The 23,152-nt window shown below is 44.1% G+C and overlaps 1 protein-coding gene across 1 annotated transcript in view; it reads left to right on the top strand.

The window, feature by feature from the left end:
• Positions 1–23,152, top strand: part of LOC121457655 (deleted in malignant brain tumors 1 protein-like) — a 120,301-nt gene that overhangs the window by 45,682 nt on the left and 51,467 nt on the right. The window contains 10 exon segments of the mRNA XM_041666567.1: positions 205–276; positions 796–1,113; positions 2,053–2,082; positions 12,895–13,212; positions 13,931–13,963; positions 16,112–16,144; positions 17,608–17,761; positions 19,355–19,572; positions 20,387–20,704; positions 21,339–21,365. Coding sequence (XP_041522501.1) covers positions 205–276; positions 796–1,113; positions 2,053–2,082; positions 12,895–13,212; positions 13,931–13,963; positions 16,112–16,144; positions 17,608–17,761; positions 19,355–19,572; positions 20,387–20,704; positions 21,339–21,365 — 1,521 coding nt within the window.

The following is a 23,152-nucleotide window of genomic DNA, read 5'->3' as shown; positions in this document are numbered from 1 at the left end:
TCAGCACCCATGTCTGTACCTGCTTCATACATGGGTACTACGTTGAGCTACACACAGTTCATGTGTTTGCAAATGGACCAATTGACGTGACCCTAGGATGTAAGCCCACTCCAAACCCCTAGACTATTCTGATTCTCACATTCTGAAACAGCAGGTTGTTTTGTTGTTGTTATTGTTGTTTGGTTTCGCTTTTGTGCCCTTCAGAACTCTCAAATCCTGCACAGCCTACCAATACTTCCAGTGGGAGTCTCTCACTTCTTCCCAAGCCTGACCCAGGTACAGTTCAGCTTACCTCCCATATAAACCATTGATTGACTTTTCTAACATAGGCAGAAGCTCAGAGCCATCCCACAGGCCATGAACTAGAACAACAGAGAAAAAGAGCACTTCTGAAGTAGGGTGCAGGGGTTGGGGTGGGCTTGAATATTTGAATTTTTTATATTCAGTTCCTTCACAGATAAGGTTGGCGTGCAACACCCTGCTGCATAACCTTGAGCTACCATAAAAGTGACTCTTGAAAGCATCTCACAAAAATCACCAAGTTTTGCATAAGTCCCATATTTTTCTGTATTTAACCCAAACAGTTTGGTGCATGCTTCTCACATAGCAGACAGCAATTAGTGGATGTTGTCTGAGTCAGATGCTATTGACAGTCTTTGTGTTTATCACACCCCAGCTAGGGTTGACTCTAGTAGGTTTTCTTTATCTAATAGTGTATAGGAGAGGGTAGCTCAACCATCTCATGAAAGGTGTCATGCTCCCAGATGACAGCAGTTACCAGGTCTCTGTCTGCAGGGGACTGGCCAGAGCTGCGGCTGGTGGGTGGCTCCAATCGGTGCTCAGGGCGTGTGGAGATCCTCTACCAGGGAGTCTGGGGCACTGTGTGTGATGACCTGTGGGACCTGAATGAAGCTGAGGTCGTCTGCAGACAGCTGGGGTGCGGAAAGGGTGTGTCTGCCCTTGGCAAGGCCTACTTTGGCCCTGGTTCAGGAGATATCTTCCTAGACAACTTCCAGTGTGCTGGGGTGGAGCACTTCCTGGGCCAGTGTGCCCATTCGGACTGGAGAGACCACAACTGTGGCCACCATGAGGATGCTGGTGTCATCTGCTCAGGTATGCTCTCTAATTTTATTCTCAGGTTGTAATCATGAGCAGTGTATGCTTTGCTGAAACATCCAGAGACCGTGTCTGAATACAGGAAGGGCTTGGGAGTTGAAATAATAGTGTTTATTAAAGCAGGCAGCTAGCTGCCAGGAGGCCAGGGCAGCATGGGGCTGGCTCTCAGAGCCGCAGTGAACTTCCAGACTGCATCTGTGCAATGTCTAAGTTTTCAGAGTCCCGTTCTCTTCACTTAGGGAACTAGGGGACTGACTGCTCTCTAGCAGCAAGGATGTTTTTGACAAAGCTCTGGTTTAGTATCATCATTCTTTTTAGTCGGAAATTCTGTGTGTGTGTCTGTGTGCACATGTGTATGTGTGTATGCTCATGTGCATGTGTTTGTGTATGTGTGTATGCATGCATGTGTGTGTTTGACTAATTTTAATTGCTTGTGGCATTTTTTAAATGTCCTGATTTACACATGTACCAACACATAACTATGAGTAAATAGGTTCCCTCTGGAATGTCTACTGAGGGTCCTGTCTGATGACCTGCTGCCTTTAAGCAAACAGCGGCAATCTCAGAGGTGACTTGAAAAAATTAGTCGCTGTCATCAGAATGGGCGTGCAGTTCACAGAGCTGCCCATGTGGGAACAGTATATTATACTAACGTCTATGTTCCACCAGTGAATACTCAGGGTCCTAGAAACAGACATTCTTCAGACCTCAGCCTTTCACGTCTGCCGTCTTCTCGAGTTGCTTTAACAAACTAACACCCCACAGGGACATGTATTGCAGACCTATTGATAAATTTGGTTATTCTGGCACCATGTTCTTTAAAGAGATGAACAATAGATTAATAAATTTGTATGAGAGTCTCCGTAAGCTTCCTCTTCTGTTATGGAAGCCTGGAGTTCCTACAAATGCCAACCTATTTGTTTTTCTTACATACAGATGCTGACAAACCTCTGTTGAACGTTCCAGGTCAGTGGTGCCTTTAATGGGGACAGTTAAATATCAGCTGCCCTTGACTTTATCCTTGAGTTGTTTGACCTTTCACCTCTGAGTTCATTATTTTTCAAACTACAAAAACTGTTACAGAATGCAACTAGGAATTTTTTGTTTTTTATTCTTTTTTTTTTTTTTGATTTTTCGAGACAGGGTTTCTCTATAGCTTTTTGGAGCCTGTCCTGGAACTAGCTCTTGTAGACCAGGCTGGCCTCGAACTCACAGAGATCCGCCTGCCTCTGCCTCCCGAATGCTGGGATTAAAGTTGTGCGCCACCACCGCCCGGCTGTTTTTTATTCTTTTTTTTTTTTTTTTTTTTTTTTTTTTTAATAATTTTTTTATTAAGAAAAGAAGAAAAAAAACATAAACAAAAAACAAGTTTCCACCTCCTCCCAGCCTCCCATCTCCCTCCCCCTCCTCCCACCCTTCTCCCCCTCCTCCCACCCTTCTACCCCTCCCCCCACTCCTCTCCCCCTCCCTCTCCAGTCCACAGAGCAGTCCAGGTTCCCTGCCCTGTGGCAAGTCCTAGGTCCTCCCCCCTCCGTCCATATCTAGGAAGGTGAACATCCAAACTGGCTAGGCTTCCACAAAGCCAGCACATTAAGTAGGATCAAAACCCCGTGCCATTGTCCTTGGCGTCTCATCAGCCCTCATTGTTCGCCATGTTCAGAGAGTCTGGCTTTATCCCATGCTTTTTCAGTCACAGTCCAGCTGGCCTTGGTGAGCTCCCAGTAGATCAGCTCCACTGTCTCAGTGGGTGGGTGCACGCCTCGTGGTCCCGACTTCTTTGCTCCTGTTCTCCCTCCTTCTGCTCCTCATTGGGACCTTGGGAGCTCAGTCCAGTGCTCCAGTGTGGGTCTCTGTCTCTGTCTCCATCCATCACCAGATGAAGGTTCTTAGCCAAGAGGATAACTATATGTTTTTCCTTGGGTTCACCTTCTTACTTAGCTTCTTTAGGTTCACCTATTGTAGACTCCGTGGCCCTAATTTATGGCTAGAAACCAATTATGAGCGAGTACATCCCATGTTCATCTTTTTGGGTCTGGGACACCTCACTCAGGATAGTGTTTTCTATTTCCATCCATTTGCCTGCAAAATTCGAGAAGTCATTGTTTTTTACCGCAGCGTAGTACTCTAGCGTGTATATATTCCATACTTTCTTCATCCATTCTTCCATTGAAGGGCATCTAGGTTGTTTCCAGGTTCTGGCTATTACAAATAATACTGCTATGAACATAGTTGAACAAATGCTTTTGTCATATGATAGAGCATCTCTTGGGTATATTCCCAGGAGTGGTATTGCTGGGTCCAGGGGTAAGTTGATCCCGAATTTCCTGAGAAACCGAAACACTGACTTCCACAGTGGTTGCACAAGATGGCATTCCCACCAGCAATGGATGAGGGTACCCGTTCCTCCACAGCCTCTCCAGCAAAGGTTATCCTTGGTGTTTTTGACTTTAGCCATTCTGACAGGTGTAAGATGATATCTCAAAGTTGTTTTGATTTGCATTTCCCTGATTGCTAAGGAAGTTGAGCACGACTTTAAGTGTCTTTTGGCCATTTGAACTTCCTCTGCTGAGAATTCTCTGTTCAGTTCAGTGCCCCATTTTTTAATTGGGTTAATTAGCATTTTAAAGTCTAGTTTCTTGAGTTCTCTATATATTTTGGAGATCAGACCTTTGTCTGTTGTGGGGTTGGTGAAGATCTTCTCCCAATCAGTAGGTTGCCTTTGTGTCTTATTGACTATGTCCTTTGCTTTACAGAAGCTTCTCAGTTTAAGTAGGTCCCATTTATTCAATGTTGCCCTTAATGTCTGTGCTTCTGGGGTTATACATAGGAAGCGATCTCCTGTGCCCAGCTCCTGTAGGGTACTTCCCACTTTCTCTTCTATCAGGTTCAGTGTGTTCGGGCTGATATTGAGGTCTTTAATCCATTTGGACTTGAGTTTTGTGCACGGTGATAGATAAGGGTCTATTTTCATTCTTCTACAAGATGACATCCAGTTGTGCCAGCACCATTTGTTGAAGATGCTTTCTTTCTTCCATTTTATACTTTTAGCTCCTTTATCGAAAATCAGGTGTTCATAGGTTTGTGGGATAAAATTCGGGTCTTCTATACGATTCCATTGGTCGACTTCTCTGTTTTTATGCCAGTACCACACTGTTTTCATTACTGTAGCTCTGTAATAGAGTTTGAAGTCAGGGATGGTAATGCCTCCAGAAGATCCTTTATTGTATAGGATTGTTTTGGCTATCCTGGGTTTTTTGTTTTTCCATATAAAGTTGATTATTGTCCTCTCCAGATCTGTGAAGAATTTTGATGGGATCTTGATGGGGATTGCATTGAATCTATAAATAGCCTTTGGTAGAATTGCCATTTTTACTATGTTGATCCTCCCAATCCAAGAGCAAGGGAGGTCCATCCATTTTTTGGTATCCTCTTCAATTTCTTTCTTCAATGCCTTAAAGTTCTTGTCAAATAGATCTTTCACTTCCTTGGTTAGATGTACCCCAAGATATTTTATGCTGTTTTTGGCTATTGTGAATGGTGAAGCTTCTCTGATTTCCCTCTCTGCTTCCATATCCTTTGTGTATAAGAGGGCGACTGATTTTTTGGAGTTGATCTTGTATCCTGCCACATTACTAAAGCTGTTTATCAGCTGTAGGAGTTCTTTGGTGGAGTTTTTGGGGTCGCTTATGTACACTATCATATCATCTGCAAATAACGAAAGTTTAACTTCTTCCTTTCCAATTCGAATCCCCTTGATTCCATTATGTTGTCTTATTGCTATTGCTAGAACTTCAAGCACTATATTGAAGAGGTATGGGGAGAGTGGACAGCCTTGTCGTGTTCCTGAGTTAAGTGGGATGGCTTTGAGTTTCTCTCCGTTTAATTTGATGTTAGCTGTCGGCTTGCTGTATATAGCTTTTATTATATTTAGGTATGACCCTTGTATCCCTAATCTCTCCAAGACTTTTAACATAAATGGATGTTGAATTTTGTCAAATGCTTTTTCAGCATCTAATGAGATGATCATATGGTTTTTTTCTTTCAGTTTATTTATATGCTGGATTACATTGATAGATTTTCGTATGTTGAACCAGCCCTGCATCTCAGGAATGAAGCCTACTTGATCATAATGGATAATTTTTCGGATGTGTTCTTGGATTCGATTTGCCAGTATTTTGTTGAGGATTTTTGCGTCGATATTCATGAGTGAGATTGGCCTGTAGTTCTCTTTCCTGGTTGAGTCTTTGAGTGGTTTTGGTATCAGAGTAATTGTGGCTTCATAAAAGGAGTTTGGTAATGACCCTTCTGTTTCTATCTTGTGGAATACATTAAGGAGTATAGGTATTAGATCTTCTTGGAAGATCTGGTAGAATTCCGCATTGAAACCATCTGGTCCTGGGCTTTTTTTGGTAGGGAGGTTTTTGATAACCTCTTCTAATTCTTCGCGACTAACAGGTCTATTTAGATTGTTCACCAGGTCCTGATTTAACTTTGGTATATGATATTTATCTAAAAAAGTATCCATTTCCTTTACATTTTCCAATTTTGTGGCATATAGGCTTTTGTAGTAAGATCTAATGATTCTCTGAATTTCCTCTGTGTCTGTGGTTATGTCCCCCTTTTCATTTCTGATCTTATTAATTTGCAAATTCTCTCTCTGCCGTTTGATTAGCTTGGATAGTGGTTTGTCAATCTTGTTGATTTTCTCCAGGAACCAGCTTTTTGTTTCATTGATTTTTTGTATTGTTTTCTGTGTTTCTATTTTGTTGATTTCAGCCCTCATTTTGATTATTTCCAGTCTTCTACTCCTCCTAGGTGAGTCTGCTTCTTTTTTTTCTAGAGCTTTCAGGTGGGCTGTTAAGTCTCCAATGTGAGCTTTCTCTGTTTTCTTTAAGTGGGCACTTAGTGCTATGAACTTTCCTCTTAGGACTGCTTTCATAGTGTCCCATAAGTTTGAGTATGTTGTTTCTTTATTTTCATTGAATTCCAGGAAGACTTTAATTTCTTTCTTTATTTCTTCCTTAATCCAGCTATGGTTCAATAGTTGACTGTTCAGTTTCCATGACTTTGTATGCTTTCTGGGGGTAGCATTATTGTTGAATTCTAACTTTAATCCATGGTGATCTGATAAGACACAGGTGGTTACTAATATTTTTTTGTAACTGTGGATGTTTGCTTTGTTACCGACTATGTGGTCGATTTTCGAGAAGGTTCCATGAGCTGCAGAGAAGAAGGTATATTCTTTCCTATTTGGATGGAATGTTCTATAGATGTCTGTTAAGTCCATTTGATTCATTACCTCCACTAATTCTCTTATTTCTCTGTTAGGTTCCTGTCTGATTGACCTGTCCATTGGTGAGAGAGGAGTGTTGAAGTCTCCTACTATTAGTGTGTGCGGTTTGATGGCTGCCTTGAATTTTAGCAATGTTTCTTTTATGTACGTGGGTGCTTTTATATTAGGGGCATAGATGTTCAGGATTGAGACTTCATCCTGATGAACTGTTCCTGTTATGAGTATAAAATGCCCCTCTCCATCTCTTCTGATTGATTTAAGTTTAAAGTCAACTTTGTTAGAGATTAGTATGGCCACACCTGCCTGTTTCTTAGGACCATTTGCTTGATAGGCCTTTTCCCAGCCCTTTACTCTGAGTAGGTGCCTGTCTTTGTGGTTGAGGTGTGTTTCTTGTAAACAGCAGAATGTTGGATCCTGTTTTCTTATCCAATCTCTTAGCCTGTGCCTTTTTATAGGTGAGTTGAGTCCATTGACATTAAGTGATATTAATGACCAGTGGTTGTTAACTCCGGTCATTTTTTTTTTTTAGTCGTAGAGTTTGTGAGTTTCCCTTCTTTGTTTTGTGTTGGTGAAGGGTCTCTAGATGTCTGAGGTATTGTGGTCATTGTTGGACTCCTTGGTTAGTGATTTTCCTTCAATTACTTTCTGTAAAACTGGATTTGTGGCTGCGTATTGTTTAAATTTGTTTTTATCCTGGAAAATTTTATTTTCTCCATTTATAGTGAATGAAAGCTTGGCTGGGTATAGTAATCTGGGCTTGCACCCATGGTCTCTCAGTTTCTGCAGTACATCTAACCAGGACCTTCTGGCTTTCATGGTTTCCATGGAGAAGTCAGGTGTAAGTCTGATAGGTTTACCTTTATAAGTAATTTGGCCTTTTTCCTTTGCAGCTCTTAATATTCTTTCCTTATTTTGTATGCTTTGTGTTTTGATAATTATATGGCGAGGGGATGTTTTTTTTTGATCCAGCCTATTCGGTGTTCTGTATGCTTCTTGCACCTTCATAGGAAAATCTTTCCTTAGGTTGGGAAAGTTTTCTTCTATAATTTTATTAAATAGATTTTCTGGACCATTGAGCTGCCCTTCTTCTCCTTCTTCTACTCCTATTATTCTTAGGTTTGGTCTTTTTATTGTGTCCCATATTTCCTGAATGTTTTGTGATGAGAGTTTGTTGGACTTGCTGTTTTCTTTGATCAGTGTGTTTATTTTCTCTATGGTATCTTCAGAATCCGAGAGTCTTTCTTCTATCTCTTGTATTCTGCTGGTTATGCTTGTTTCTGTAGTCTCTATTCGTTTACCTAGATTTTCCATGTCCAGACGGCCCTCTGTTTGTGTTTTCTTCTTTGCCTCCATTTCAGTTTTCAGGTCTTGAACTGTTTCCATTATCTGTTTGATTGTTTTTCCTTGGTTTTCTAGGGTATCATTCACTGATTTATTCAATTCTTCAAACTTTCTGTTATATTTCTCATCCATTTCTATAAGGGCGTTTTTTACATGCTGTTTAAGGGTGTCAATCACTTTCATGAAGTCAATCTTTTCTCCTTCCTCTTGATTAAGGGGTTCTTGTCCTCCCGTTGTGAGGTCGCTTGTTTCTGGTAGCTTCATGTTGCTTTTCAGCTTGTTGGGCGAATTCTTGCCTTGACGTCGGCCCATCTCTTCTTCCAAATGCTCCCTATGGATCTTCTTTTACCGGATTAGGTCTCCTTGCCTACCAAACGCTGTCTCTCCCCAATGTTGGCTCTCCCAATGCTGGGTCTCCCCAATGCTGGGTCTCCTGGCGCCGAAAGATCAGGCCTCCGTGCTGGTTGGGCAGCTCGCAGGCAAAGCGCCTACCCCGCTTGGTGCAGGCAGGCCACAGAAACAAAGGAACTGCTGCCCCCCCGGAGCCCCGGCTACTCGGACTCAGCTCCCAGATAGGCTGGGCTGGGCGATGCCACGCGCCAAAAGAGGGCAGTGGGGGCGAAGTGGGGAGGGCTCTGGACGGAAGCTGGGTGGGCCAGGAAGAAAGAGGCAGCACCCGGGGAGTAGAGGCCCTGCAGAGAGCCCAAGCAGGACAGGGGGCCAAGAAACCCCCGAGCTCCCCGTCCCAGGCTGGCGCCGTGGGCCAGAAACTCACCCCAATGCTGGGTCTCCTGGCGCCGAAAGATCAGGCCTCCGTGCTGGTTGGGCAGCTTGCAGACAAAGCGCCTACCCCGCTTGGTGCAGGCAGGCCACAGAAACAAAGGAACTGCTGCCCCCCGGGAGCCCCGGCTACTCGGACTCAGCGCCCAGATAGGCTGGGCTGGGCTATGCCATGCGCCAAAAGAGGGCAGTGGGGGCGAAGTGGGGAGGGCTCTGGACGGAAGCTGGGTGGGCCAGGAAGAAAGAGGCAGCACCCGGGGAGTAGAGGCCCTGCAGAGAGCCCAAGCAGGACAGGGGGCCAAGAAACCCCCGAGCTCCCCGTCCCAGGCTGGCGCTGTGGGCCAGAAACTCACCCCAATGCTGGGTCTCCTGGTGCCGAAAGATCAGGCCTCCGTGCTGGTTGGGCAGCCCGCAGACAAAGCGCCTACCCCGCTTGGTGCAGGCAGGCCACAGAAACAAAGGAACTGCTGCCCGCCCGGGAGCCCCGGCTACTCGGACCCAGCGCCCAGATAGGCTGCGCTGGGCGATGCTACGCGCCAAAAGAGGGCAGTGGGGGCGAAGTGGGGAGGGGTCTGGACGGAAGCTGGGTGGGCCAGGAAGAAAGAGGCAGCAGAGAGCCCAAGCAGGACAGGGGGCCAAGAAACCCCCGAGCTCCCCGTCCCAGGCTGGCGCCGTGGGCCAGAAACTCACCCCAATGCTGGGTCTCCTGGCGCCGAAAGATCTGGCCTCCGTGCTGGTTGGGCAGCCCGCAGACAAAGCGCCTACCCCGCTTGGTGCAGGCAGGCCACAGAAACAAAGGAACTGCTGCCCGCCCGGGAGCCCCGGGTACTCGGACCCAGCGCCCAGATAGGCTGCGCTGGGCGATGCTACGCGCCAAAAGAGGGCAGTGGGGGCGAAGTGGGGAGGGGTCTGGACGGAAGCTGGGTGGGCCAGGAAGAAAGAGGCAGCAGAGAGCCCAAGCAGGACAGGGGGCCAAGAAACCCCCGAGCTCCCCGTCCCAGGCTGGCGCCGTGGGCCAGAAACTCACCCCAATGCTGGGTCTCCTGGCGCCGAAAGATCAGGCCTCCGTGCTGGTTGGGCAGCCCGCAGACAAAGCGCCTACCCTGCTTGGTGCAGGCAGGCCACAGAAACAAAGGAACTGCTGCCCGCCCGGGAGCCCCGGGTACTCGGACCCAGCGCCCAGATAGGCTGCGCTGGGCGATGCTACGCGCCAAAAGAGGGCAGTGGGGGCGAAGTGGGGAGGGGTCTGGACGGAAGCTGGGTGGGCCAGGAAGAAAGAGGCAGCAGAGAGCCCAAGCAGGACAGGGGGCCAAGAAACCCCCGAGCTCCCCGTCCCAGGCTGGCGCCGTGGGCCAGAAACTCACCCCAATGCTGGGTCTCCTGGCGCCCTGTTTTTTATTCTTTATTGTTTTTATTGATCTGTACATTTTTCTCCACTCCCCTCCCTTTCTCCCTTCTCCCCTTCCACCCTCTCCCATGACCCCCATGCTTCCAATTTATTCAGGAGATCTTTTTTTTTTCTTCAACTTCCTGTGTAGATCCGTGTATGTCTCTATTAGGGTCCTCTTTGTTGTTTAGTTTCTCTGGAGTTGTGGCCTGTAAGCTAGTTTTTTTTTTCACTTATGTCTAAAAGTCAATTATGAGTAAATACACATATTATATTTGTCTTTCTGGGTCTGGGGTACCTCACTCAATATGATTTTTTCCTGATCCATCCATTTGCCTGAAAATTTCAAGATGTCATTATAAATTTAAAGATGCGGTACTCCATTTTGTAAATGTACTACATTTTCCTTATCCATTCTTCGGTTGAAGGGCACCTAGGTTGTTTTTAGGTTATGACTATTACAAACAATGCTGCTATGAACAAAGTTGAGCAAATGTCCTTGTGATATGGTTGATTATCTTTTGGGTATATACCCAAAAATGGTATTGCTGAGTCTTGAAGTAGATTGTTTCCTAATTTTCTGAGAAATCACCATACTGATTTCCAAAGTGGCTGTATAAGTTTGCTCTCCCACCAGCAATGGAGGAGTGTTCCCCTTACCCCACATCCTCTCCAGCATAAACTGTCATCAGTGGTTTTGATTTTGGCCATTCTTACAGATGTGAGATGGAATCTCAGAGTTGTTTTGATTTGCATTTCTCTGATGACTAAGGATGTTGAGCGTTTCCTTAGCATCTTTCAGCCATTTTATATTGCTCTGTTGAGAATTCTCTGTTTAGGTCTCTACCCCATGTTTTTATTGGATTATTTGTTCTTTTGATGATCAATTTCTTGAGTTCTTTGTATATTTTGGAGATCAGTCCTCTGTCTGATGTGGGGTTGGTGGAGATCTTTTCCTATTCTGTAAGCTGCCGTTTTGTCTTGTTGACCATGTCCTTTGCTTTACAGAAGGATCTCAGTTCCAGGAGGTCCCACTTATTGATTCTCTCAGTGTTTGTGCTGCTGGGGTTATATTTAGGAAGTGGTCTCCTGTGCCATTGCATTCAAGTGTACTTACCACTTTCTCTTCTATGAGGTCCAGTGTTGTTGGTTTTATGTTGAGGTTTTTGATCCATTTGAACTTGAGTTTTGTGCATGACAATAGATCTGAATCTGTTTTCATTCTTCTATGTGTTGATATCAAGTTATGCCAGCACCATTTTTGACTATGCTTTTTTTTCATTTTATATATTTAGATTCTTTGCCAAAAATTAGATGTTTGTAGGTGTGTGGATTGATATCTGGGTCTTCGATTCTATTCCATTGGTCCTCCTGTCTGTTTTTATGGCAATACCAGGCTGTTTTTGTTACTGTAGTTCTACAGTAAGAGTTTGAAGTCAGGGATTGTAATGCCTCCAGATGTTCTTTTATTGTACAGTATTGTTTTGGTTATCCTGGGTTTTTTGTCTTTCCATATGAAGTTGAGTATTGTTCTTTTGAGGTCTGTAAAGAATTTTGCTGGGCATTGCATTGAGTCTGTAGATTGCTTTTGATAAGTTTGCCATTTTTACTATGTTAATTCTGCCTACCCAAGAACATGGGAGATCTTTACATTTTCTGGTGTCTTCTTTGATTTCTTTCTTTAAAGAGTTAAAGTTTTTGTCATAAAGTCTTCCACTTGTTTGGATAGAGTTACTCCAGGATATTTTATGCTATTTGGGGATATTGTGAAGGGTGTTGATTCTTTGATTTCTTTCTCAGCCCTTTTATCATCTGTGCACAGGAGGGCTACTGATTTTTTTGAGTTACTCTTGTATCCTGCTACATTACTGAAGGTATTTATGAGTTGTAGGAGTTAACTGACAGAATTTTGGGGGCCACTTAAGTATTCTATCATATCATTGGCAAACAGTGAGAGTTTGACTTCTTTTTTTCTTATTTATATCCCTTTTTTTGTTGTCTTACTGCTCTAGCTAGAACTTCAAGTACTATATTGAGTAGATATGGAGAGAGTGGACAACCGTGTTTTGTTCCTGATTTCAGAGGGATCACTTTGAGTTTCTCTTCATTTAGTTTGATGTTGGCTGTTGGCTTGCTGTATGTTGCCTTTATTATGTTTATGTTTATGTTCCTTGTATCCTTGCTCTCTCTGAGACTTTTATTGAAGAGGTGTTGAATTTTGTCAAAGGCTTTTTCAGTATCTAATGAGATATGTGTCTTTTTTCTTTCAGTTTGTTTATATGGTGGATTACATTGACAGATTTTCATATGTTATATGATATTTTCATCTCTGGGATGAAGCCTACTTGATCGTGGTGGATGATTTTTCTGATGTGTTGTATGTGTATGTATGTGTGTTCATATGTGTATCCATCACTTTATGTTTTTGCATACCCTTTGCAAAAACATTCACTCACATATCACATGACAAATGGGCTACATATTTGCCCATTTTCATCACTGTCATAGCTCCAGGAGAAAAGATACATGCAGAAGTGACATAGTTCCTTAGGGCTTCTTGCCTGTGCTCTTCTCTCTGGTCCAAAATATCTTCCTTGGATCTTCCACTAATGTTTTTATGTTCTTTCCAATAATATTCCTCTCTGTCATTTCCTCTAATATCCTGTCTTCCTCTTTGTTGTATTATCATAGTATAGAATAATGCATTATACTGATGTATATATTTTACTAGCGAGTAGACCGAGGCTCCCTGAGGGTCTATGTCTGTACCATCAATGGTATCAATATCAATATGAGAAACAAAATACTCTGTTGAAACAAAATTTGCTGCAACCCCCACAAACTGCAACTCAGAAACCAATGGTAAACATAAGGATCAATGCCTGAGACCCCATCCTAACCATCCTCTAAAGATGGTACTGTTGGACTCCAGGTGAGGGCATGGGGGTGGAGACTCACACCGCATCTCTGTCTACAGGAGACTGGCCAGAACTTCGCCTGGTGGGTGGCTCCAGCCGGTGCTCAGGACGAGTGGAGGTCCTTCACCAGGGAGTCTGGGGCACTGTGTGTGATGACTTGTGGGGTTCAAATGAAGCTGAGGTTGTGTGCCGCCAGCTAGAGTGTGGTCAGGCTATTTCTAGTCTCGGTGAGGCCTACTTTGGCCCAGGCTCAGGAGACATCTTCCTGGACAACCTTCAGTGTTCTGGGATGGAGCATTACCTTGGCCAGTGTCCACATTCAGGATGGTCAGAACATAACTGTGGCCACCATGAAGATGCTGGTGTTATTTGCTCAGGTATACATCTTATTCCTGTGCATCTGAAGACATTTTGAAACTATCTTTGCAGGGTGGCATTTTCCATCCATTCCTTTGATTCTTTAAGCAGCCCTTCAGGTCTAGGCCCTGGGTCAGACACCTATCCGGTCATGAGTGGCACATGGTGGCATTTAGGAAGTCCATGATATCTACAGGCATCTCTCTTGGGGCATCACAGTAAAAATTTCAGGGCACCTCTACCAAGAAACTATCGCTGAGTAGATTTGGAAAGGAGCTTGGGAGTCTGTGCTTTAACAAGAGTCCCAGGAACTCTGCATAGGAGCACCAAAAATAACCTAACCCTGCCCACCATGAAACACAGCTGACCCAATGCCTGTGCTAAGTTCTCTAAGCAAAGGACTTCCCTAGATGAGAGTGTCCATTTGATATTTTTTTGTTTGTTTTAATTTGTTTTGTTTTGTTTGGTTTTTCAAGACAAGGTTTCTCTGTAGCCTTGGAGCCTGTCCTGGCTTTTGTAGACCAGGCTAGCCTCAAACTCACAGAGATCTGCCTACCTATTTCTCCGAAGTGCTGGAATTAAAGGCATGCACCACCACCCCAACTGACCATTTTAGTAGCTGGTTTCTGCACCCAGAAAGGTCATGAGCCTGTCCCTTTTATTCACTATCCACTTCTTGTCACCTCTCCCTTGAATTCATCAAAGAGAGTAACCTGTTGCTTTTCTTTGTGTGTACAGATTCAGATGGCCCCCCTCCACCCATGCCACCAGGTATGTCCAGTGCCCTCCTAGTTGAAGGAACTTCCCATCCAGGAAGAAAAACCATGATAGCAGTACTAAATATATGTTTCTTAAAAAAAAAAAAAACGTTAAGAGTCAGGCATTTCTCTGAGCTCTTCATACATGTACATTGCTCACCTCATGATGGAGCTGTGTCCCAGAAAGCCCACTATAAAAACATCGCATGTCAAAGAATGCATTTCCTACACCTAAGCTATTGAACTTCCTGGCTCAGCAACAGCACGCTGAGAGCACCTGCTGCATATCCTCACTATCTGTGGTTGCCTGGGAGTTCACTGCTGTGGCCCAGCATCTCAAGGGAGGATCATCCCCATATATGACCCCAGGAAAAGATCCACATTCAAAGTTTGAAGGACAGGTTCTCCTGTATGAAAATCCATAGGTCAAATCTTTATAAGTCAGGGACTCCCTCCAACTCCTTTAATTCCCCTTAGGAAGATATTTTGAGTATTTACATAAAGAAACACCTAGAAAGTCAGCAGGGAACTCTTGGATAGCCAGGGGACTTGGGTCAACACTCAGTGCACTTGACCTCCAATCTCATTTGTCATACCAACACTGTCCCAGTAGACACCCAGATCAGACAAAGCTATAGCAAAGTTGGCGAGATAGTTTGCTCCGGCTACTTCTCATCACCAAGACAATTCTTTAACCCACCCCCATGCTATGTTTTCATGAGAAATATTTAAGAAAGATTAAACAATTTTGATTATTAGATAGATTAATGGATAACCAAGTTTTTACACTATATATATGTATATATATATATATACATATATATAATCAGATATTAGAAAATTCAGACTAGTGGATAATTATAAATTTTTGGAATGACACTGGAAACATACTTTTTATTCATTGCAACATCCAACATCTGCCCAAAGCATTGGTAGATATGATGCAAGGGCCCCTGATAAGTGAATTATTTACTCCCCATGGTTGAGGATAAGGGAGATCCAAAGCCTGCCCATAGTAACTCTCCTGGGGATAGCTTTAAGAATGGGTCCCCTTCCTTTTCCTGTGCTCCCAGGACCTCTTTACAATGTCTCTCCAGCAGAGTGGTCAGATATCTTGTAATATGTAGCTTGAAGAAAGAATGGGACTTCCCCTTTAAATGTACCTGGAATGTCCCCGTCAGCTGCGGAGAACACATAAGCCACAGGTCATTGACAGAAACACCTCTCATGGCATTTACCTGGAGGAGAATTTGATGCAGGCTGTGTGTCCTGAGACAAGGTCAGCTTATGTGTTGGGGTCGTGATTGAGAGAAGTGCTTAAAATTTAAAGCCAAAAGGCAATGGTTAAGTTCAAGAATAGTGGATTTTTAAAAATTTCTCAGACTGGAGGACTGAACCCAGGGCCTTGTACTTGCTAGGCAAGCATTCTATCATCAAGCTAAATCCCCAACTCCAACAGTAGCTATACGCATGAGGGCTTGTCTATATATTGCTCACTTCATGTAAATTGTATAGGTGATAAAGAAATGAAGGAGTCACCTGGTTTTCCATTGCTGTCCCAAAATTTAGTATTTTAAAACAAACAGATATATGCCATGGTTTTGTGGGTCAGGAATTGGAGCAGGGCTCAACTTGGGGTTCTTATGCTCCTCAGAGTATCAAGCCGGGGTCTCCATGTCATTTGCCTGAATGCTGGTTTGGAGAGCTCAAGATATCTTTGCTTACACGATTTGTGCCCTTGTGGGTGCAGCTGGAAAGATGGATCCTTTTCCCTTCCAGAAAGTCTCAGGACCTCTATATTAGTCTCTTTAGTAAGATGGTGTGAGGCTGTCTGAGTAAGCAGCATTCTCTAAACAGGAAGTAGATATCAATAGTTCCTCAAGACATTAGCTTCTGCTATATCCTATTCTTCAAAGCAGTTGTAGAGCCCACTCGGGTTCCAGGGAGGGAGCTTGATGGTGGTAGGAGGCATGTCCAAGTATTGGCTGGTTTTGATCAACCATAGAATCATAGAGAACAGTCACTCAGCAGCTTCAGACTCTTCTAAGTTTGCACCAAATATATTGATGTCTCCAAAGAAACCCTTCACCATGCACTGAATTGTAAATGAGACCAAAGATTTCCCCCTGGATGTCATTTTTATTTTCTTTTCCCCTTCCAGGTCCTCCTCCAGCTTCTCGGGATCCAATAACAGGTAGTCACTTCTTTGCTTGAAATGGTTAACTCCATGTCAGCAGATTCTAGGCAATGTCCATGGATGTAGCTCAAAAGAGCCCCTGGCATATGTGGGTGAGAGGCTGACTCCTTTGCTGCCGCTCTGTAAATGCTGACTGTTTATTAGGAAGACCACGTGAGAAAAGATGGCTGTGAGTCTTCCCAAGACTAAGTAGATAAAAGGTCAACAAGATGGCAGAGTGTAGTTCTACAGTTCATCAGACCCCTACTCAGCCTGTCTTGTTTAGGCACTTCCTAGGGGATGCTCGTAGATACCTGATGTTCCTCTCTTGCCACATGTGTGTCTTGGCTCTGTTGTAACCTATAGATGTGATAAATGGAGTATGGAATGATCAGTGACACCTGTCATCACACTTGAGGGTTACAGACAGGAGGCTTTTTCAGTTCAAGGCCACCCTTGGCTATATCATGAGACATTGTCACCACAAGAGACTGGGGGATTGGTTCTGTGGTAGAGAGCACTTGCACAACACCCTGGATTTGATCTCAGTTTTCTCCCACCCCAGAATGTGGTTAGTGACAGGAATGTAGAGTTTCTGGGAACATGCACCCAGCATCCATATTAGACAAGATTAGGAACCTGTGGGTCCCTGGGAGGATAACAAGATGGTCATGGAGGTGAAAAGAAGGGAAACTGAGAAACTCAATAATAGGTATAAGATCAATGAAGTGCATTGTGTTGTCAAGATCCTCCAAAGGAACTCGATAATTTTAAGTTATACACTGCTTTAGACAGCATTCTGCCTTGTATACCTGTGTAGAGCTGTATCTATTCATATCTATGCCAGAATGAAGAAAATGATGAAGGAAGAACTAGATCTTTGTCTTCTTGTTTAACTTTTATAAATCCCCAATTATTCAAGTTCCAGTCTGAATACACTGAGTTACAGGGAACAAACACGGTCAAGCGAAGTGACAACAGTGGACTGAAACAAGGTCCCAGTCATAAGCTCCCAACTCTGCTCAATGTCCCTTCTGCTCCCTGCGTCATCAGACTCCACGGTTGTTCTGTAGCCTCTTACTCCAAAACCTCCTCAAAGTGTACCTCTTACACATGGCAGACAGCCTATCTCTCTGTCCTTCCTCCTGCCTTGTCTCTCATAGTATATAGATCCTCCTCCTCCTCCTCCTCCCAGAAAACAAAGATTCTGTCCATTTTGGAAAGGAGAGATGCAGTAAGCAGAGAGGATGTATGCCAACTCCTTGCAGAAATTCTTACACAGTGATGCTTTCAAGTCATTGGGATTAGATCAAATGGCTTCCTAAGAGATGCTAAGCTAAATACCAGCTTACCCAGGCCAACTGCCACCTGACCACACTTGACCTTTCTGTCTTGATCACATTGACTATGAGCTGGTCATTCCTAAGATCACTCAATGACACCATGTGGTTGCAACCTGACATCCTTTTTTTGTGTTCTAGGAGGAAGCAACTCTTGTGGAGGGGTCATTTCCAGTCTCTCTGGCTCATTTTCCAGTCCAAGATACCCAGAAAACTATCCAACAGACATCCAATGTGTTTGGGAGATCCATGTGGAGAAAAACTTCCGCATAGAACTCATGATTCCAAATTTGAAGTAAGAAGATAGTTTTAAAGAGAAAGTTAGCCGGGCGGTGGTGGCGCACGCCTTTAATCCCAGCACTCGGGAGGCAGAGGCAGGCGGATCTCTGTGAGTTCGAGGCCAGCCTGGTCTACAAGAGCTAGTTCCAGGACAGAAACCCTGTCTCGAAAATTCAAAGAGAGGGAGAGAGAGAGAGAGAGAGAGAGAGAGAGAGAGAGAGTAAGTTAAATTGAGTAAGAATATCAGTTTGTTGACTGTGGCCAAGACATTTCCTTTAGTGAGAAGAAAGCATAGGAGCTAACACACTGCAGTGTCTCCAAGTTCAAGTCTTAGTTACTTTTGTGGTGGTATCTGGAAGGTCTCTTCTAGCTAGAAATATGCAGCAAATCATTTGTCAACACATTTGACACATTTCAGCTTTGATGGTTTGCTTTTTGATATTTTTTTCTAAAAATACTTCCTAAATGCTCAAAACCTTTGACCTTTTACACTAGGGACCAATATATGTCTTTCAGGCTAGCATCTTTGCCCTTCTATATTTTATACAAAAGTTAAGAGATTTTTCCTAAGACATGTGCTAGTCAGTTATTCCAGGCTTGGGCTCTGCATTTTCTAAGTGTTCCCTCAAAGTGGAAGGAAATAGAAGAGCTAGTGCCTCACCTCTGACAGAAAGAGAACAGGTTCCATAGTCACTGTGACCTCTCCATCGCCGTGACATAAAGTGACAGCTGACATTTTAGAACACTGACTGTGTCCAGACCATGAGCTGCATGCTTCTTCTATGTGTTTGTGCACATGCATACACCTATGAGCATGTGGATGTCAAAGGTCATTTCAGGTGTCCTGTCTCAGGCATTGTCCACATTGTTCTTCAAGGGAGGGTCTCTCATTGGTGTTGAACTCTGGGAGTGGGCTAAGTCACCACAGCCAGAATTTCCTTATGGGTTCTGGGGTTTAAAGTCAGGTCTTTCATGTTTCTTGACAAGCACTTTACCAACTGAGCTATCTCTACAGCCCCTGGGCTAGATGTCTCTAGGCTTTGACATGCTCCAGCCTCACGATAGCCTACAGATGCTTTGTCATCCTCATTGGAGAAGAGGAAAATGAGATCATGGAGAGGAACTAACTTGCCCATTGAACAAACGTGGGTCCAATTGATGTGGAAGCCCCCATTCCTCACTAACAGCTGTCTCCCAGCAAAACCTTCGCAAGGCCTTTCTTCTCTCACATGGCTCATACAATGCTGCAACAGAGCAAGACCATGAGATTCCATGCTAAGCCAGCCCAGCCAGACACTGGATCATGGTTCAGTCATGACTGTGTCAAGGCTGTCAATTCAGACTTGTTTTAAACCCAAGGAAACAGCAATCACAAATTCCTAAGCCATATTATCTTGGTGGCTGGTCAGAAGCACAATGATTTTAAAACTCATGATGAGATTGTAAAATAAACTTCATATACTCCCTCGGGCGAAGAAAAAGAAAAAGTCCTGATAAAGCCCTTTGGGAAAGCTAAGGAATACTTCATGTTCTAGCCTGTCACAGATTGGGGTGTTGATACGGAGGGTCTTGGTACTGGGCCACTAATTCCCAGCTTTTGTTCCCCCAGCCTGGAAGATATCCTTGGATGTCCCTACGACTCAATTGAGATCTTCGACGGCCCCAGAATTGCATCACTCTCCATGGGGAAGTTCTGTGCCCCGTCAGCTGTGGTATTTTTCTCCTCCTCAGACATCTTGACAGTGGTGTTCCGAAGCGATTATATGACAACAAACACTGGCTTTTATGCTTTTTTCAATGCAATTTCACAAGATGGAAGGAGGTCAGGTAGGAAGAGTCAGGTATCTTCGGGGATATAATAGAGATCAAATTCTTATTTGACTCTCCTCTTACAGAGACTGGTTCTGTTCTCCACCACCACACACACACACACACATACACATATCTCCCCTGCTTCATGAGGGGCTAGATTTTCTCACCATGGGGGCCAGGTAGCAAGTGAAATGTGGACACCCGACATCCCTGGAGATTCCACTTCCCTCTACCTGTTGACCCAGCATGCCCTAAATCATAGACTCACCCCAACTAAAGGCTTCAGGACTCCTTTTAGCCCTGGCCTTGTAGCCAGTCATTCCAGAGCTAGCTTCAGTTTGTATCCTGCAAGGAACACTGCCTGCCACCAGTTGTGAGGTTTTTTTTGATGTTCAGGTTCCCCATTGCAGGAACCCCAATAATTCTTTGTGGCTGCCAGAAAACCAGATAATTAGTAAGTTCCTGTCTGAAGTTTGGTGTGTTTGTCCCTGAGAAAAGAAATTCCTTTCTGGCTGTGTTCTGTGTGTCTTATATGCATGCTCTCACCAATTCACCCCAAGGGCCTCTGGGATAAACTCTTGCTAGATTCCTTACTTTACAAATGAGGGAACGGCTCAGAGAGAGGAAGGGATTGCCAAGGAGTGGGCAGCAGCAGAATGAGATTTTACCCCAATTTCTGACTTACTCTTTCACCTTTGGGTTTCATATGGAATCAAGACAACCACACAAGGGTTTGTGCTTGCATTTGCCTTGGTCATGGCACAGCCTGTAGGAGCCACTCCCTACATAAACCTCCCCATGCTCAAAAGTGAAATCTTCTTCCATTTAGAAGACAGACTAGTGCTGCGGCTGGCAGGCAGCTCCGGACAGTGCTCGGGACGTGTGGAGGTCCTCCATCAGGGGGCCTGGGGCACTGTGTGTGATGACTTGTGGGACATGAATGAAGCTGAGGTCATCTGCAGACAACTGGGGTGTGGCCACGCCATCGCTGCTCCTGGAAGTGCCTACTTTGGCCCAGGCTCGGGAAACATCCTCCTGGACAACATTCAGTGCTCAGGAAAGGAGAACCACTTTGGCCAATGCCCCAGCTCTGCCTGGTTAGACCACAACTGTGGCCACCATGAAGATGCTGGCGTTATCTGCTCAGGTACTGTGCCTCCCATAATGAGTTCTTTAGCCATAAGCAGAATAGGGATGTGACTATTGAAAATGGCCATATTGGTTACTTTTCTCATAGCAGTAAACAAAACTTTAGACAAAAGCAACTTATAAATGGAAGAATTTGTTTTGACTTGTAGTTCAGGTACAGTTTACTCTGCCAGAGAATCATGAAAGACAGAGTTTGAGAGAGCTAGTCATATTGTATTGAAGCCAGGAAGCAGAGAGAGGTGAATGCTGGCACTGAACTTCCTTCTTTTCATGCAGTCTGAGACCACATTTAGAGTGGGGGTTTCCACCTCAGCAAACCGAATCTAGAAACTTCTTAAACAAGCCCAGAGGTTTGTCTCCTAGGTGATTCTAGAACTGGTAAATTGGCAGGAGCAAGGTAGACAGGGAATGCTAAGTCTGACTGTTTTGCAGACAGACACTCAGGCATACTTGGTTAGCTTTTCCTAGTGTCTGCACCTTCCCCAGAGGTGAAGCCACTTTCCCAGGAAAAAGCTTGCTTATGTAGCATGAAGCCTGTCTGCTTGAGACATGCCCACATTAGAAAAACTAATATTTGTCTCCATGAAATTTATTTTAAAATCCCTGAATTCATTTGTTTCCTGTTTGTGCAGATGCAGCGGTAACTCCTCCACCCTCAGGTAAGTCCAGCACTGTAAATTCCATCTTTTCAAGGCTGAGACATCTGTGTCCTCACCTATACACTGGCAGACAGTGACCAGAGCAGTGATTTCCGATTCTGTCTGCACATTGGTGCCTCCGCTGTTCCTCAGACTGGTCACATCAGAACCTTGAGGGCCACTACTAGTCATCAGCAATAGGCAAGCTCCCATGTGCTTCTGACATGCAGCAGAAATTAAAAACAACAACAACAATAGTATTTCTTTACATTCCCTGCACATTAACCCCCTGTGAGTTGTGTAGCTGGAAAAGATGTACGTACGTACGTGTATGTGTGCACTTCTAGGCCATGAAACTAAAAGAAGGGGTGATGAAAGGGGAGGAAGGATTTTAAAGGAGGTATGAAATAGAGAGAGTAGTGGAACTTGTGTAATAGGAGCGCAGAGGTGGGAAGTAAGTGAAGAAAGGAAGAGAACTAAGAGGAAGTGGGGGATGAGGAAGTGCAGCTTGGGAAGGCAATGGACAAAGGCCAAGTACAATGATGCGCATACATGGAGATGCCACAACACAGCCTGCAGCGGTCCCCAGTGATGTTCCTCCTCCCTCAACAGAACCCTTGTCCAGCCTACCCATCCCCATATTGACTATAAGGATTCTGAGTTTTGGCCTCCCGGCTTTTGGTGCTCAAAGCGTTACCAGTATGATTAAAAAGACAGAGGCGCTTCAGTCAGGTCAGCCCCTGACTTGGTGAACCTAGTGTTCAGGAGAACAGACGTCATGTCTGTGATGACTTGATTTTATGGGCATTGTCTATGATTTTTATTCTGGTGACTCTACAGAAAGAAGGGGAACTCTATCCAAGATTAAGGTGGAAAGAGAAATAAGTGTCTCCAAACTATTTGTTAAAACTTGAAAATAGTAATATGTGTGTTCATTGGCATTTAAGTATAAAATGACTATATAATACTGACTCTATTCTGGTTTTCTTTGGTTTGGATTTTTTTGAAACTTCCATTCATCAATTCCACATACCACATATCTTGCTTGAAATTATGACCTATAACATACAAACTTGAATGACATTGTGATAACTCATACAAACAGCATTGACGTCGGCCTCTTCTGTTTGACATGAGAGGAAGGAATGGTGGGATAAAGCCCTCACAAGCAGCCATGTTGTCCCCACTGAGTTGAGCTGGCTTTCAGGTCTGAGTCTAAAAAGACCATTAAAGAATTATATACATAGTTTAGGGGACTGGAAATAGCTGACTTGGTAGTGTTTGCAAATACAAGTACCTAAGTACTAGCCCCAGAACCCATGTTAAAAAAAACAAACAAACATAGTGCTGTATGCTTATAATACCAATATTGGAGAGGCAAAGATGGGTAGATTCTTGGGATTCTTGAGATTCACTGGCAAGCCAGTGAGGTTAATCAGTGAGTTCTAGGTCAATGAGGACCCTGTCTCAAAAAAACCAAGGTGGGCAGCAGCTGAGCACAATACAAGGCTAGCCACTGTCCACCTCGTCACACATGTGTACATGTGCCTGCACAAACATAAAATGTAGCCTAGATGCTACCACATGCCCCATTATACACACACACACACACACACACACACACACACACACACACACACGTCTCATTCTCAATCACTTTTAGAGTCCAGCTTGCCAATCATTTATATTTTATTCTCCTATATCGCTCTTAGATCTATACCTACTTGTACAAGACAAACTATGACTATCCAGACCAGCCAAATCTCTTCCCATTTTATGATGCCCAGTGTAGAATTTGATGTCATTCT

This window comes from Microtus oregoni, unplaced genomic scaffold (genome assembly GCF_018167655.1).
Source record: "Microtus oregoni isolate MIOR12 unplaced genomic scaffold, Mior012 000016F_ref0000370, whole genome shotgun sequence".
Lineage (NCBI taxonomy): Eukaryota > Metazoa > Chordata > Mammalia > Rodentia > Cricetidae > Microtus > Microtus oregoni.
Note: the sequence above shows the minus strand (reverse complement) of the source record. Positions and strands in the feature narration are given on the sequence as shown.